At 41.3% G+C, this 18,372-nt stretch overlaps 1 protein-coding gene and 1 long non-coding RNA gene across 3 annotated transcripts in view; one reads left to right on the top strand and one right to left on the bottom strand.

Moving 5' to 3' along the window:
* Positions 1-379: 379 nt before the first annotated feature.
* LOC139265629 (uncharacterized) lies at positions 380-2,279 on the bottom strand. Its single transcript, XR_011593595.1, has 2 exons — positions 1,677-2,279; positions 380-1,346 (listed from the first exon to the last, which is right to left on the bottom strand). It is a non-coding gene; the product is annotated as an uncharacterized lncRNA (long non-coding RNA).
* Positions 1,941-18,372, top strand: part of LOC139265628 (forkhead box protein O1-like) — a 59,659-nt gene continuing 43,227 nt past the window's right edge. For both annotated transcript variants that reach the window (XM_070882784.1, XM_070882785.1), the window contains exon 1: positions 1,941-3,809. In XM_070882784.1, coding sequence (XP_070738885.1) covers positions 3,387-3,809 — 423 coding nt within the window. In that variant the 5' untranslated portion in view covers positions 1,941-3,386. The remainder of the gene's footprint in view (positions 3,810-18,372) is intronic.

Consider the following 18,372-nt stretch of genomic DNA (forward strand, 5'->3'; position numbering starts at 1 on the left):
ACCCGATTTCTCTTAGAATAAAGCTCTTTTGTTTGTAAAGTCAATCATGATAATGCAGTCATCTGTAAGCTCACATACTTTGACACTTGCCAGCAATTGAAACTACTCCTATGTCTGATTCGCAATCTTGGTATCAACAAATAACCAGAATTTCAGTACCGAGAACCAAGCTTCTGCCCCCTGGTTAATCTATGTGTCAAAAACCGACCATGCAAATTGCAGTTCAGTCTTTATTTGAAAGTTTAATAGAAGAATTTGCATTTATATAGCACCTTTCACGACCAAAACAAAACACTTTTGAAGTGGAGCCGTTGTTGTAATGTAGGGAAAGATTGTTGTGTCCTTAGGTGCTCTAATAAAGGCTCCACGAGGCAGTGTGTTGTACTTGAATTGTAGTGACCTTAGTCCTTTATTTGCTAACTCCAGAGTAAGGATCACACCTGGTGGCCTGCCTTTTATACTAGGCCAGGCACACCTGTACAGGTAACCTATAAGTTTCCCACTGCTGTGCCCTCTGGTGGCACACCTTGTGACAGTACCAACAGTAGCTATGTAGGATACATGACAAAGATAACCTTCATCTTAACTCTGGCTATTTCTAAAAACACATTTACCCTACAGATCTATGGTCATATAAAATACTGGAGTCTCCCAAATTGTCACAAGACAATTTCTGCATCTTTGAATTTTGCTTCACACATGAAGCAATAAAACAAAAAAATTGCATTAATATAGTAACATGTATCTGACAGAAATTCCTCACATTCAATTATTTTAAAGAGTAATGACTGTTAGGTAGGCTAATACATCTGTCATTTTGTGAAAAACAAGAACCCACAAACTGCAGTGAGCTGAATGACCAGTTCTTAAATGTTTTATGCTGTTGAGGAATGCTGCCTTGTGAACCACAAAGACAAGCAGACGTTGTTATTCAAATGAGGGGACTTCCAGCATGCAGCACCCCTTCAATATTGCAGTGGAGTGTTCGTCCAGATTATGTGCTTAAATCCTCTCTATGGCATTTCAGTATAAAACGCTTTGCCTGAGGGGAACATGCTGTCAAGCAAACATATCATTTTGCCCACCTTTATTAAGGCTGCTGTTTTTATTTATATTGGCATTTAAATAATGAGACTACCAGTAAACTTACTCCTCTACAAGAATGACAGCTAGAAACGTTACAAGCTAGTAACATTGTGAATAACATGGATTCGCTGCCACATGTTGCACCATTGTCTCTCTTTAATTTGAGTGACAGCCACCATCTGCTTCTTATTGGCTGACGTGCTTTGTTGCCATTCTGTGTTGAAACGTTGCTTCCCAAAATATTGGAACCATTTGTTGACCTGTCAATCATAAACCAAAGCACGTTTTGCTCGACTTGTAATTAGGAGGTCGACGTAGAAGACATTTTTTTATATATTTAAAAAGCTGCAAGTTCCAGTGTCTTCCGGGAGCTGTAGTCCTTTGCTGCGGCCACAGCCCTGTAACGTGCCGAACAAGCTGGGTTTCAGGACTACAACTCCCAGTGGGCAACGCGGCAGCCCGCACCTGGCTGGCGTCAGCTCCAGCGCCGTGGCACTTCCAATCGGCTTTACGTTGAGAGATGGGGGGAGTGATAGGACATCTGATATTCTAATCCCGTCCAAAAATAGAATATTAATGATTAAATTTACCGGCAAGATGGCAACGGGGCGAATAAAAGAAACAGATTAACGACAACGCTGTCTGATTACGTTCCTTGAGACGTTTTTACGACGTTAAAGGCGCCGCATGAATGTAAACTGCTGCTGCTGTTGTGGTGATTGTAGTCGTCGGACCTTAGTGCATTCTGGGAAATGTAGTCCCGCCGGCTGGTGACGTCCTGCTCGAAGGCTGGGAGAATGGGTTCGAAAGGCCTACAACTCCCGTCGTGCCTCGGCGGATCGCCGCCATTTTGCTTCCCCCAGCACGTCAGACGGTGATGTGCACTACGCGATGAATGCACGTCAAAAGAAGCGAAACGGGTCCAAACAGAGAAAAAGGTGAAAAGGGAAAAAAATATATATTTTTTAAGGGGGATCCAGACAGCCATCCCGCGTCTTGAGGTAGAAGCACTTCAATGAAGTTTGACGGCGGTCCCGGTGGAGGAGGCTGCGGCCGAGGTATCCGGTTGGCGACTCGGAGCTGGCAGTAAAGTTGCCGAAGGCACAGCTTGGGGGATTTGCGGCGATTTTCCGTCCTCGTCGTCAAGATGGTAGGTTGGAGTGGAGGCGCCTTGTGGCCGGGGCCTGCAACGGGAGCCCGACCGGGACTGAGCGAACGAGTGAGTGAGTAAAGAAGAAAAGGGAACCCACGGGCCGCTACTTCCAGTGGCTCCTTGAGGATTGACGACGGTTTTAACGCTTCTTCAACCCAGATTATTGACCGATTCAAGGATTTATGCAGATTGGTTTTTCTTCTTTTGTTTGTCTAAAAACTTTTTATTTTTTAACCCTGTATATTTTAGTACAGAAAACGTGAAGTATCTGACCGAGTTCTTAAACGTGCAGAAACAGAATATAGGAATTCGTTTTCACAACTGCTGAATTCTTTTTACTTTACTCCTTTTTACATCAAATTAAAGATTCTGTATTCCTTACGTTACTGGCAGAAAACGCACCATTTGGGATATACTCATTTATTACAGGAAGAAAACTAAGCTTTTTGGAATTACAACGATTTTGTGAATTCTGATGCAACTTAAAACGAAGTTGCTGACTACAATTATCCCCCCCGTCCCGGTTGAAGCAAGTTTTTTTTTGTTTCGCATTGTTATTGAAGATCACCTCTTGAGGTTGATGCATAAGATTAAAAATAATTTCGTGAACGTAGCTATCAACATTTTTAAATAATTAAACTCTGATTCTACTAGCGTTTTAAGACCTTGCAGTATTATGTTTTCAAATAAAAATCTAATCAGATGATCCATCATAGGAAAGATGCAAAGTGTTTAAATGTAATTGTACGTTGAATACAGAGCATGTAAATACTGGAAAGGACACGTCAGAACATATTACAGTGGATGCCAGTTTTGTTCCTGGATGGAATTACTTGGTCTTTATTATCTGGAACTGAACCTGACCTTAATTTGAAATCAAAGTTATAATTGCTTGAAAAGTACCAGCATATTGGGTATGTACTTGCTATAACCTTGACTTTGCAAATAACTGGGACAACACCTGGATTTTTTTTTCTTTTTTTTAATAAAGATACAAATTCGTTTTTATTGAAGATGTTGGAAAGATTTGACTGAATTGGAGACTGCATTTTGTAGGGCAGGAGTCACGGCTTTTTATTTAAGAAAAGAAAATAGCCATCTTTGTGACTGAACTTGGATATTTCCGTTTGTAAAACTTTTGTCAATTATGGCTGATGAAGCATCGCAGGCTGAGATCGACCCAGACTTTGAACCACAGAGCCGCCCCAGATCCTGCACCTGGCCTTTGCCAAGACCAGATCTGACAACTGTCAAGCAGGAGGACTCTGCCTCAGGAACCCCCACCGAAGAAGAAAAGCAGGATGTTTCTGATTCTACTGCTGTAAAATCAGAGAGTGAAACTGGTCTGAATGCAGAGGTCAGTTCCCAAGCTGGTGCAGCAAGTGCTCAGAGGAAGAGCTCCTCTAGGAGAAATGCATGGGGCCATCAATCTTATGCAGACCTTATCACCAAAGCAATTGAGAGTTCTCCTGACAAGAGGCTGACCCTGTCTCAGATTTATGATTGGATGGTCAAATCAGTGCCTTACTTCAAGGACAAAGGAGATAGCAACAGTTCAGCTGGTTGGAAGGTAAGAATTCAACTTTTGAGATGGGGGAGCATGTGGTGTTGATTTTGAATTCTCAAATTCTAGGATTTGGTTCAAGAGCATAAATTAAGAATTACTGTTTGTTTTAATTACTGAAGCTCTTATTGATAAAGGATCCGCACACTGCATTACAATTGAAGAACAGTTGTACATAGATTTATGGGCATGGTAGCTTTAACAAGCACGAGAAAATTTGCAAACTGGTATCTCGAGTACACTTTCTCAGCCTATCTGCTGGTTTTGTCACCCTCGAGAGGGTTTGAATGGTAGTGAAAAAAAAGACTTGCATTTATATCGCACCTTTCATGACCACCGGACGTCCCAAAGTGTTTTGCAGCCAATTAAGTAGTTTTGAAGTGTAGTCACTGTTGTATTGTAGGAAACGCGACAGCCAATTTGCACACAGCAAGCTCCCACAAACAGCAATGTGATAATGACCAGATAATCTGTTGTAGCGATGTTGGTTGAGGAATAAATATTGGCCGAAAATAGGACCAGGTTAGTCTTTATAAATAACTGCATCACTCTCTACTTTCCTTTCTCCCCACCACCCCATGATTAAATGTGGAACAATGCATCTAATTACAGGGCCGTGATATCATCAAGTGGTTTGGGTGATGTCAAACTGAAAATGTAAGTCTCAAGGGAGTTACAATAGTTGCCTGTACATACAACATTTAGATCAGATCCTTAATTTCTAATGCACCGATTTGATCTTGTGTTTATGCTAATAGTAGCCATTAGTGCAGACATCAATTGTCCACTTGCTCCATGTTGCCAATGATAACTTGTTAGCATAGAATTATACACTTCTAGAAGTGGTGCAGCACAATAGGATTTAGGGTTGGGCCTGTCGAACCTGTGCCAGCTCTCCAAGAGCCCAGCAATTTATTTTCCTTCAGGTATTTACTTAATTCCCTTTTGAAAGCCACACTTGAATCTGCCTCCACCACCCTTTCAGGCAGTGTATTCCAGATTCTAACCACGCTGTGTAAAAAAAAAAAAGTTTTTCCTTATGTTGCCTTTGGATCTTTTGCCAATCATCTTTAATCTGTGTGCTCTGGCAAGCATGTTAATAGTCTAAATCTGTCTTAAAAATGCCAACAAATACTTATGTAAAAATTTTAAAGGAATATCATAGCATTAAATTGTAGATAGGTTAATCTAAGATTTGGCTGCTGCAGAGTTCCGGGAGCTGTGGGCCAGCCTGTATGTTCACTGCTTTCTTTGTCTTCTATTTCCAATAGTTTAATTTCACACTGCCAAATATTTGGAAGATGAGATTTACCTGTTTTTGGTGCATTCTATACTAAAAGTGAGACCCACATCATCCAAAATTGACATGCTAGATATGGCTACACAATCAGCAGCAGTCCTCCAGAATCTCACCCAATAGTCATTATCTGAGATTCTGGATAGTGACAACAGACTATTCATGGGAGGGAGTTGCAGTTGAGCCTGATCATGCCCTCAGTCAAGCTGTGCACTTTTCAGCATCATCGCTGGACACTACTCAGGAGCAGAAAATGTGCCCAATTTTTCCTAAAAATCCCTGGTCGAGTGATAGAGGCCAGTTGTACTGCCCTCACTGTTGGCCTGGCTGAGATCAGCTAACTGGGAGACACCAGGAGCGATCTGCCTTACCTCGATCTAATTGCTGTACGACCACATCACATGGTGTTTTTACCCACTGAGCCATCAGGGGAGTCAAAATATTTGTGACCAATATTGATGTGTGTAATCTTTTAAATGTAGAATATTGTGAGCAGCAGATTAGAATTATTAGCATCTTGCCTCTGATTAAAGTCATGCTTGGGGAATAATCTTTTTTTCTAATGCTGGTTGAGTTATTGCAGTAATATAAAGTATTCTTATTTGGAGTGGTCAGTCAACAATGGATATGGTTAGATCTGTAGGCTCCAGTTCAGCAGCAGCGCCTCTCTGGCTGTGTCCACCTGGTTGATTTAATAGCCTTTTTCAAAGGCAAACGGACAGTAAATCTTTACTTTCCAATGCCTATCCACAGAAGTGGAACATTGTGTCACAAGCAGAAACCTGTACCACGCCACTCTGTGGAAGACTCATCCCAAAGTTAGGTATATTTTGCATATTATTTAATTGCAAAGTGCTGATGGATTTCCTTGCTGATGGTAAGGTGGAGTATATGCTGTTTTATAAGGACAGAAACATTATACTATTTAATGTGCAATTTATTATTCTGCTAAGGTGGAGCTGTATGTATTCTGACACATCCCTTCAAGGTCACCAGATTGATTGCAGTAAGTAGGCACAGCTTCAGGCCAATTAGATGGTAATTGTTTCTTTGTGAATTGGCACCTGGTTGTAAATGTCTGGTTCATCCCCAAGAAAACCAGCAGGAATGACACTTGTACTGCATCTGTAATGTGATGTCAGAAGTTTGATAGATGTTTGCTAAGGCACACAACTTTTAGATGGATTTTCGTAATTGCTTTTAAAAGTCCAGGATTCCTCTTGAATCTTAATGTCTAATGAGCCCCATGTATTCATATTGATAGCCTTAACTATCAAGTCCCACTCTAAGGCTCCTACGGCCAGCGATTTTTTTCTTTTCTTTTTTTTTTCCTTTCCCCCCGCCCCCCGGCGTTGAAGGTCTGTTAAAAGTTTCCCTAGTGTTGGGGCACCGGCACTGACTACCAGCGCCAGAATGTTTGGCGCCACAATTCTGGCGCTGGTGTATGTTAAAAAGCAGTTTACGTGCCTTTTCTGGCCATAAGGCCACTTTCCCCAATACTGTTTTATTTAAATTGAAACCACGCAAAGACACATGCAACACCATTGGAAAAAGCCTTAACTACACTTAAAGGAATCGGTGCTGGCCAGCTCCTATCCCCGGCCGTAGGGCCTCCCTGGCTATTTTCTATCAACTTAATACATTTTGAAAATAATTCCGCTAAAAGAAAACTTACATTTAATGCTCCTTCTTCATTGAGGAAACTGCAGGCAGGCAAATTAAACAGAAATCTTCACCACTCACCTTTTCCATCGAAGTTCCAAGTCGCTAAAAATTTCCAAAGATACTCCAAAAGTGCAATACTCCAATAAGAAGCCGCCTTGTTGCAAACGGCAGCCAAAATCAGCACATCAGCAGGAGGTATCCTTCAAAAAACACCCTGGGCAGCTTTTTCCAATTCTTCTATGCAGCCAACTCGACCCGCTGCTATCCCCGGCCAAAGGTCCTTATTTTTTCTGCGCATGCGCAACACATGCGCATTAAGTTCTTTTTTTTTTAACGCATGTGCAGTGCATTTTAGGCGCACACTGTTAGCACTGTCCCTCGAGATGGACTGGTAGCGCCGGCGCGACAGTCAGTTTCCTTTACCGGAAACTAGCGCGCCCCCACCCCGGGTGCTCAAAGAAATGTGCGTACAGGTGAGTGGATGCCATAATTTTTGATTCGGGAAAATTGGGGTCTAAGACTTGAGCACAAAACTCTAGGCTGATACTCCAGTGCAATACCAAGGGAGTGCTGCACCATCGAAAGTGCTGTTTTTCAGGTGAGACGTTAAACCGAAATCCCACGGCACTATTTAGAAGAGCAGGGGAGTTATCCCCGGTGTCCTGGCCAATATTTATCCCTTGCTCAACATCACAAAAAACAGATAATCTGGTCATTATCACATTGCAGTTTGTGGGAGCTTGCTATGTGCAAATTGGCTGCTGTGTTTCCTACATTACAACACTGACTACACTTCAAAAGTACTTCATTGGCTGGAAAGCGCTTTGGGATGTCCTGAGGTGGTGAAATGCACTATATAAATGCCAGTCTTTTTTCTTTTGACTATTAATTGATTCTTCAAATGCCTTTAATGAGAAATTTTCTTTTGTCTGTAAAGTAGCAATTATTCACACCGGTTTTCACCATAAATGATTATAGTAGCTGTGTGGCTGGATACTAGAGAATTTAATGAATTTTGCTTAAAATTTAAACCTCTCCATTACATTTTATATGATCCATCTGCTTCTCATCCCATCCCTGGGAATGGGCTTTGTACTGACCTCTATTGTTAATCCACCGACTCCCACAACCCCTGGAGTAAATTTCGTCCCACACCATTTACTATAAGGTTCCCATTCCCTTCTCCCAGTTTCTCTCTCTCGCATTTTCCTTCGTGATGCCACATTCCACACCAGGGCTTTCGAAATGTCCTTTTTCCTCAGCTGATGATTTCCTCTGCACTGTGGCAGACAGGAGCCTTGACTGGGGCTAACCCATTTCTCAGGCTTCTGCACCTGCCCCCCCCCCCCCATTCTGTTTACAAGTGTGACCCTGACCTCTATTGCTTGCCGCTTTTATTCTCTACCCCACCCTGATCTCTCTGTCCTTGGCCTTTTACAGTTCTTTAATGAAACTCAATGCAGGCTCGAGAGCAGCACTATATCTTTATACTGGGTACTATGTAGCTCTCTGTCCTTAGTGTGGATTTCAATAACTCCAATTTAACTGTAGCTCCTACTTTCTGTTTGAGCTAGCAATGTGGAATGGGTCTGCCAGCCTTTCTGGGGATAGGGAGAAGAAAGGGTCAGTGTTCGGGATGAAGACCCTCCAGTGTTCAATTTTGGTCTCCTAATCTGAGGAAGGACTTTCTTGCTATTGAGGGAGTGCAGCGGCGGTTCACCAGACTGATTCCTGGGATGGCAAGACTGTCATATGAGGAGAGACTGGATTGACTGGGCCTGAATTCACTGGAGTTTAGAAGGATGAGAGCGGATCTCATAGAAACATATAAAATTCTGACGGGATTGGACAGGTTCGATGCAGGAAGAATGTTCCCGATGTTGGGGAAGTCCAGAACCAGGGGATCTAGTCTTAGGATAAGGGGTAAGCCATTTAGGACTGAGATGAGGCGGAACTTCTTCACTCAGAATTGTTAACCTATGGAATTCCCTACCGCAGAGAGTTGTTGATGCCAGTTCGTTAAATATATTCAAGAGAGAGTTAGATATGCCCCTTGCGGCTAAAGGGATCAAGTTATGGGGAGAAAGCAGGAAAGGGGTACTGAAGGAATGATCAGCCATGATCTTATTGAATGGTGGTGCAGGCTCGAAGGACCGGATGGCCTACTCCTGCACCTATTTTCTATGTTTCTATGTAAGAGTGAGCAATAACAAACAAAATGAACATAAAGATTTATTAGAGTCTCTCTAAAATTGGTCTATTCATAATCTCAATGGAGGATACCACCTTTGAACCAGTTCACATTCTCAGTCAACACTTTGGTGAAGAATACTTTGTGTTCTGATGAAGGGTCATCGCTCTGAAACGTTAACACTTTCTCTCTTCACAGATGCTGCCTGACCTGCTGAGTATTTCCAGCATTATCTGTTATTCATTCAGCAGTTCACTAACCCAAAACAGAAAATGTTGAGTAAATCACATTTATCCCACATGATAGACTTCTAAACTGCATTGCTATCTTCCCATGCTGAAATTTAAAAACTAGATAAATGGGAGGCTGCACAGTTAATGATTGGGAACTAGAATGCCATTGGAATTTTATAAAATAGAATAAGGATTTAGATGGCTTCACATTATACACAATTCTAGTGGACCATTTCCAGGTATGTGTTTTTGTTTGAAGTGGAATGTAGTTATTTACAAAGGCAAGGTTGCTTTGCATCTAACTGCACAGTTTTGCATGAGTGTGGACATATTTTATTGACATAAACTAGGTTTTTGAGTTAGGGTACATGGACTCTAAATAGGTCGACAAGGGGATCTCAGGAAGTCTGTGAGGACATCTGATTTTTGTATCTGTGTGATTCTGTTGCTGTGTACTGCTTGTAAATGCCACCTGCAGTGATGGCACTGTTTGTTTTCTTTTGGATAGCTGACCCTGTCTTTTGGAGGTTAGAAGTGGGTGTTAGCGGGAGTTTGTTTATTTGCAGGGTGTCCCCCACATGGAAAAGTTTGGAATTGCTGTCTTAGACACTTGTTCGATCTTGTTTCACTTCACCAAATATATTCCATTATCAAAGTGTAGCTTAGTTCTTTGGTGCACATTCATGCCAGTCACTAAACAATGACTTGGCTGAGATTTCTGTTTCTCCCTGTCTCTGCGTCTCTGTTGCTCACTATCTCTGTGTCGATGGGCTGGAATTCCGGGTATTGGCCATTGTGAGTGGTAATTTTCTACCTGATATACGTCGGCAGTTTCGAAGTCCCGCTGGGGAGCGGACCGCTGGCATGATAGCCCTGGCGTGATTTTTGACTGAGCGGTGACACGTCGGTAAGTATATGAACTTTAAAAAAAACCGCCTACGAGGATCAGCGGATTGCTTTTTTACTATTTATTTTCAAAATCTGTTGGAGTGATTTGATTTAAGTGTGTTAGGAATAAAAAAAATATTTTTTTTTTAAGTTAGGTTTTTTGGAAGAAAAAAATGTTCTCGCAGCCTTGGGGTAAATTTTTATAAATGTTTTAATTTATCGACCATTTTCTTTAGGCACTGTCCAATCTAGCCTACATTGCACTTTTTCATCCAGATTGAGGTACGGTCCATATTTTTCGCTGGGCAGATTTTTTTTGTTCGGGAAATTTTCGCCGGCGATAATTTTACCAGCCTTAGTGTTTTTTGGGGCAGCAATCGGGCGCTGGCTGGCTTTGGAGAAATGCCCCTCTCTTTCTGGGTCCAGAGAAATGTTTGAGATGTTTTAGACCATGGCAAACGACCACCAGTCCAAGGTCCTTGTCATTGCAGACACATTGGGGGAGAGGGGTTAGAACCTCCCTGATGTAGTGCTTTGTTAATGACCCATGACTGAGAAATAAGGAAAAACAACATAATATTTTCTTTAATTGTTCAGAAAAAAGGTTTTTTTAGGAGAGAGAAGGGAAGAACGAACTAATAAAAGGTACTTGCATCTTAAGCCAATACCCTGTATTGCAAATTTGCCGTGGAAGAGGAGACAAAAATATTTTTCATAGCACATCACCTGGCAATTAGGCTGCAATCCATGATGACATTTGGCTTTCTATATCTTTTTAAGTTTTTTTTTTCAAATCCCTCCATGGCCTTTCCCCTCCCTATCTGTAATCTCCTTCAGCTCACAACCCCCCCCCCCCCCTCCCCCGAGATATCTGCGCGCCCCAAATTCTGTCCTCTTGAGCATCCCTGATTATAATCGCTCAACCATTGGTGGCTGTGCCTTCAGCTGCTTGATCCCTAAGCTCTGGAACTCCCTCCCTAAACCTCTCTACCTCTCTTCCCTCCTTTAAGACGATCCTTAAAACCTACCTCTGACCAAGCTTTTGGTCATTTGCCCTAATTTCTTGTTGTGTGGCTTGGTGCCATATTTTTGTCTTATAATCTTGTGAAAGGTCCTAGGACGTTTTGCTATGTTAAAGGTGCTATATAAATAGAAGTTAAGTCTCGGGCCAGTATATAAAATCAGTTGTATGAAAATCGGATGAGTTCTATATGGGTAGGCAATCCATTCCGCCTCATTACTCCCCAGACAGTGAGGTTGGAAATTACTCCCAATTACATGTTAGCAATGCATTTTTTGTCGGTGGGGAAGTTTGTATACATTCCAAATGACTGCAAGAAATCTGAGCCAACAATGGTCTTTATTTGAAACTAATCAACTGCAAGAAATTTGCCTATAATGGAGTGTAATGTACCAGACAGACAATGTATGTGCATATATTTTTATATTAAATAAGACACACTGGCAGATTCTTGTACTATGCCATGGGCAGAGCAGTCCTTACAAAACTGACCAGCAATGGAAATGCTGTCAATAGTTTGACTGTAATTTGATAAGTGGTCTGAATGAAGCTGTTGAAAGTTTACTCCTGTAAAAATGTCGTATCAGTTCTGATAACTCCCAAGAATCTTCAGTTTCTTTCCTCTTTTCATCGTGACGACTCATAACCTCTCTATGAAGCCTAATTCTGTCCCAAGACTGAATACTGCTCCTATATCCCAGCACTCTTGCGTTCGTAGGAACTATAGGTACGTGGAAAAAGTTTGTTGGAATTAAAAACTGACTGCAAACTCCTACCCCAACTCATTTGTTCCCAAAATCTCCGAACTGTAGAACTCTTGTGCCTCAGTTTTACCATTTGTCTATAATCTACAAACTTTACAAGCTAGGCTTTCCCATATCCTGGATTCCCACATTCTCTCTTTTCTGCAGCCTTGCCTTGGGATCTTCAAAGATTTCTCAGTAATAAAAAAAAAATAAAGAATTGTAGTGTTTGTTTTTTTTCTCGTTTAATTGTAAAATGAAAAATGTTTTGCACCCAAAACTAAAAATCGAAAAGCTGATTGGAGGAGGTGAGGATTCTAATATTTCAAAAGTGACTTTGTTCACTACCCCTGGACTCTGTTCAGCCTTTTCAAGTACATAAGAAAAATATGGGCATCAGCTTGGCCACAGCTGGAATTGAAACTTGAGACCCCAGTACAGAGACTGTAAACAGGCTTGCAGCTGTTAGTTATGTAACCAGCACAAGAGCTTGCTGGAAATGTATGGATATTGGACTTCAGGATGTGTGTAAATTTAAAGGTAGATTGGTAAGTCTGCATATCTTGAATTCAATAGTGTTGTCTGTGTAGCCATAAGAGTTCCTGTGTGTACAGTAAGGTAAAGATTAATCATCTTTAGTTGTGTTAACCATTTGGAGTCACTGTTCTGCAGACTAAAACCTAAGGGGATGGAAATTCGGTCGCGCCTCTGTGGTGGCGTTAATCCAGGTGGAGCGATAAATTTTGCGCCGGGCAATGGTTTGTGTCTCCAACTGCAAAATTCACCAGCTGGGCCCTGTGTGTGGAGCGGAGCGCTAAGGGATGCGTTCCACACCTTTTTAGGACACTAGGCCGGCTGAGCAACTGAAAATTCCAAACTAAACAGTAGGCCTCGGAGCACCCTAAAAGAGGCTTCCATGGGAAAAAACCCACCAAAAACATTCCCAATACCTTACTGATGCCACATCAACATAAATCACAAAAATAAAAAACAATCCCATTTCCCTCACTGCGGCTGGTACAGCTTGAAGCGCCAGCTTTCACGGGCGGTCCCACTAGGGCGAGCTACGGGGCGCTATGGATTGGGCACGAAACAAATTTCGAGCCGGTGTCGCAACCAGGGGCATTGCACACTGGCTCGCCTCTCCACGCCCCTGTAAACCCCGCATCGAGTGCCCCGGCAGGGCACTGGAAGCTGGCCGTCGCCCATAAATGCTTTCCGCCGCCATTACTACTCCCTCCGGGGCGAAAACAGAGGTGGCAAAAAGCTGAAAATCCAGCCCAAATAGTCTACAGATTGATTCAAAAATAATTCTTATGAAATATGGTATTTTAGAAACATTATACATTTGAGTCTTTTGATAGAAAACAAAAGCATCAACATTTAAGCTAGAGTCCTAAAGCCAAGAAAAGGAGGGTAATTTGTCATCTCTAGTTCCGTCAATTATTTTTGAGTTTGGCTTCGGCCAGATCTGATGAGTTGGAATGAGATTAAAGAAGCTGCCAGGTAAATGGGCTAAAGCATGTGCTACTGATTGAACTTTATTCTCTTCAGTACATTTGGTTTTCCAAGCCTGCTCCAGAGCAATTCAAGTCAATTCTACCATGGAATAAAAACAGAGTTGGTATTTCCACTAGATCAGTAAAATTGTACGTGGGCTAATGACCGTGAGTCCAGTGGACTGGTGTCATTCTATTGAAATGCTAACATGCTCTCGTTCTTTATTTCAGTCCCAGTATTATCTACCAGACTACTGGTTATATTTCCCCTTTTGACTTGAAAAGACTGGCAGGAACATAAGTGTTTGTTTGTCTTTCATCGTTTTATGGCAGTGGAAATTCTGCAGTGTTCCCTAGGCAGCTTCTGGCTAGTATTATAAAGCCATAAAATTGTAATAAGAATGGACTAAAACATTGGCCAGTAAGGATAAAGGTATTTTCTTTTCAGAATTATGTGACCATTTGAATGAATCTGGTTCCTGTTGAAGGTGGCGTTTAGCTTTGTACTCTACACAGAAATTCCTTCCCAATCTGTTCTAGTTTGTATTTGTGGTCAGATACCATCCAAGTTTTATGTTCCTGCACAGAAAGACTCTTGTGTTTATGTGGGGGAGGGTGAGCTGCTAGTTTTAAAAGAGACAATATTCTCATTGTAAGCTTGAGCAGCTTGGACTCTGGGGAAAATAGGCAAGTCTGTCTGATGTAGCTGTGGATGTCTCAAACTTCAGAGGAAAAAGAAAGCCTGCCAATGAAATTACTTTTTGAGATTGATTTTTATCTTTTTTTTTGAGAGGGTGGGAAAATTCTGTTTTTTGTGTCCATGTTGTAAATAAAAGACAACAGTGCTCATTCCATTTAAAAAAAAATCTAAAACTTTGGCAATATTTGCAACCGTAGTAAGTTATTACCTTGTAAAATGTTTGTTCACCTATATTGACACACACTCAAATCTGCATTGTTGTATTTGAAAGCTGTTTTGATTCTTTTTTTCTAAGGAGCTACAATGTTTTCATCACATTTATTTTAAGGGACCAAGTATTACAATCAAACCGATTACATTTTGAAATGGAAAAACTGGTAAGCATTTAATAATTAACAGTCCAGGTTTAAAACATTTTTCATTTTAGCTTTTTCGAAGAGAAATTGTACACTGGATTTCATAGTGATGGAGTAATGGTAGATATTATCAATGCAGCATGTAAAAGAGGATACACCGACTGCCTAGTTTTACATATCTGGACAGTAATTTAACTGTTGGGTCACTTTCTCTGGGGAAAATAATAGTGTACAGGTATTTGTTCAGTGGCATTAAGCCCTCCCTCCCTCTGCGGGATTGTGTTGTGAAGTTTGTGAAAGAGGACCTGTTATACGAGCCGCCAGGAAGGATTCCTGGACTGCTTGATATTTCTCTGCTCTAGGCAGAGTCCGTACATGATTCACTACCCTATAAGGTGCGTCATCCACACACCTGATCAATGTTGTGGCAGCATGACTGAACCCAAATAATTGTAAAGCAATCTACAGTTGTTGAGAAAATACAGAATAGAATGTGGAGAGAAATCAAGAGCAGAATTAAAACTAGAATGGGAAATAATCTGAACACAAAGAGCCGAAGGTAGGAGAGAGGGGAAAAAATGCTGGAGAGTTGAGCAACTATGAGCGGGACATTGAACAAAAATGAGATGGGGGAGTAATGGGAGGAAAGCAATACTGGCTGAGAAGACTGCAGCTTCATTTCCAGCCACCACTCTCCTTACCATACTATTCCTAGCGCACAATTATTAAATATTTTGGTGAGGGTGTAACAAATGACCTGGCACACAGCAGCTGTACTGTTGGTGTTGCCATTTAGATTTTAGTGATGTATCCTTAACTTGGTGCTTTAACAGATTTGCTAAATAAACTCGCTCTCTCGCTCTCACTCTCAGGCTGTCCCTTGAAGTCAAGAATGACTTGCTTCCACCCTAAAAATGAGTTCTCCGGTGACTGATGAGTCCGATGCGGGGCCTACAGTTTACATCACAGGTGGGGCAGATGGTGGTTGGAGGGACGGGTGGGGTGCTTGGGTTATCGTGCGCTCCTTCCGCTGTTTGCGCTTGGCCTCCGCTTGTTCCTGACTAAGACTCTGTGTTCGTCGCTTCCAAACCATCAACCCGCAAAGGCACTCTGATCTGTCCTGAGTGCAGCGTCCTCCCACAAGTAGGAAGCTAGTTGCGTAGCCTTTGATCATTTTTTGGGGACAATGAATAGGGAACAGTATACTTGTATCCAAATTTAGATGAATAAAATATGTTTATTTCTGCTAAATTATAAAACCGTCCTGATTTTGCAGGGTAGTTTCTTGAAACAGCAGGTAGAAGATAAAACTTCACTTCCATCCACCTGTTTCAACACAACTTGCCTAGTGTGTTGTTTTTCCGTCAGCAAACCTGGTTTAAGACTCTCATAAATTAAATTATGTAAAATAATGTGCATGGACACCTGATTTCTTTTGTTGTATTTTGCCCTTTTTTGTCTCCATTTTTCTAGCAAAACAAGAAAGATAAACCAGATGATTTTTTTGCCATGCGCAGAAACCCATCACCATGCAGCAGTTCAAAACCACTGAGTAATCCATGCAAGTAGTCTTTATTTGGCTGGTATGGAATGCACACGCTCTCTGTGCTGTCTGGGAGCACTCTGAACATCAGATTACTATTTTTTCTTTTGTGCACTTGGTATTGTTGTGAAGTTGGTCTTCTTTGCTTGCTCCACCTACTTCTGAATTCGCTCATCACTTTGCAACAGTTGGCAATTTGATATTAAGTTGCCTTTATAAATATTCAATTCCATTAGTCTTTTTTATTCTAAACTGGTATTATTAATAGACTTCCAAATGGAATCCTGATAGCTGTATTTTCTCAAGGTAAGTAACAATTTTCATGTGTTTTCTTTTAGTAATTGTTTTCTGATTATGGGTCATTTTATTTTGTCAAACGAGAGGTTTCTTGTATATGCTGTAACTTTAAAATGATGGAGGAAGTTTGTGGGAGATTGTCGTTAACCTAAAACCAGATTTTTCTCTTTGTTTCGCTTTTATCATTTGGAGGCTTTGGTAGCCAATGCAGGTTTTGTTCTGACGAAGGTTCATTGACCCGAAACGTTAATTCTGTTTTCTCTCCACAGATGCTGCCTGACCCGCTGAGATTTGCAGTATTTTCTGTTTTTATTCATTCTAATTTTGTTCACTATAACTACAAAACGACATTATTTTTGAATCCCATCACATGTGTACACTGTTGGATGGATGGCAGGCTGAGACAAGGTTTTGTGGGAACCTAATGAAGGATGCACAGCTTTCAAGCATTAAAATCTGTTAGGCTTTAAGTGTAATTTTGACTCTAGCGTGTTTAAAAGATTGGAGATCTCCTTTCCCTCCTTCCCTAGCTGTAATCCTTCATTATGGCTGCATTGCCTATCACCAGTTGTTATCTCCAATTTGAAAAGTCTTGTGCTTGTAAAGAGTTGAGTGGGACTGAAAATTCATAGCATTGTTGATGCTTTTTTTTTACCTCCCATCCACCCCCTCCACTCACAGATAAAGTACATGGTTATTTTGACTTTGCTTTCATGAAGAAATTGGAAACTGTGGGAGTGAATTTTATTTGGGGTATATATGCCATCTTAAGATTTGTGCAATAGGTTCAGGTGAGCCTCCATTTACTATCTCCCTAAAAAGACGACTTATCCTTTTTAATGTCTTTCAGTGCTGTGTTGAGTGGCTTCATGTGGGATGGCCTTAGAATGTCTATCTGGACATGTCATCTTTTTGCAGATGATACGGTGTTGTTTGCCACATGTATCTGGGGATTGGATGTGCTCGACTCGCTATATTGAATGAGATAAACTGTTGCATATGTTGTAGATACTCAAGTGATATTAGAACTTTGCACAGTTCAAGACAGGATCTTTCCAGGTTTCTGTCCCATTTGTTTCATATCTGTACCTAGGATTCCTGATGGATGCCAACACAAATCCTTGGGACAGCATGGAGCTGGGGAAAAGAGCAATTTGATCTTTTAATCTTCAGTGACATAAGATATGTCCAAACAATCTTCCTTCATCTTTCAAAACTACAGGGCATACCAAACAAAAGCTTTCTTGGGCCCATGTGAGATCCATGACTAAAATGTGCGATGAGCTTGTGGCAAAAGAAGAAAGAAATCATTTGTATTTATATAGCACCTTTCACAACCTCCGAACATTCCAAAGTACTTTACAGAAAATGTAGTACTTTTTGAAGTGTAGTCACAGTTATAATGTAGGGAAACATAGCAGCCAGTTTGCGCTCAACAAGGCCCCACAAACAGCAATGAAATAAATGACCAGACCATCTGGGTTTTTTAAAGTTTTGCTTCAGGGATAAATATTGGCCAGGACTATGGAAAGAACTCTCCACTTCTTCGAATAGTGTTGTGGAATCGTTTACATCCACTTGGAGGTTAGACAGAGCCTTGGTTTAATGCTTTATCCAAAAGACTGCATCTCTGACAATGCAGCACTCCCTCAGTACTACGCTGAAGTGCCAGCCTAGATTATGGGCTTTAGTCTCTGGAGTGAGGTTTGAACCTTCTGACTCGGTGAGAGTGCTACCACTAAGCCAAGGCTGATGCCTAAACAGGATACTGTTCGAGAGGGAGGGGAAGCTGCAGCCTACACCAATTTAAATATCTTGGAGGGAGTCTGCCTCACAGCAGCCATGCCTTTTTGTAAGAACAGGGATTAAGAATTAATGAATGAGTCTGGAATGTGGCACTGTATTTGGACATTTAGAACATTGTGGTGGCTGAAACATTGCAAGTTGCCCAGTGCAGGTCCTTCCAATGTGTGAATGGTAAAGTTTTATTGTATACTTGGTAAGGAAACCTAAGGCTTTAATAGCATCTCGTGAAAAGAGGTACCTGGAGAAAGAAAAGATGTCTTGTGCACAGCAAGCTCCCACAATCAGCAATGTGATAATGACCAGATCATCTGTTTATAGTGATGTTGGTTG

The sequence above is a fragment of the Pristiophorus japonicus genome, chromosome 6 (genome assembly GCF_044704955.1).
Source record: "Pristiophorus japonicus isolate sPriJap1 chromosome 6, sPriJap1.hap1, whole genome shotgun sequence".
Classification (NCBI taxonomy): domain Eukaryota; kingdom Metazoa; phylum Chordata; class Chondrichthyes; family Pristiophoridae; genus Pristiophorus; species Pristiophorus japonicus.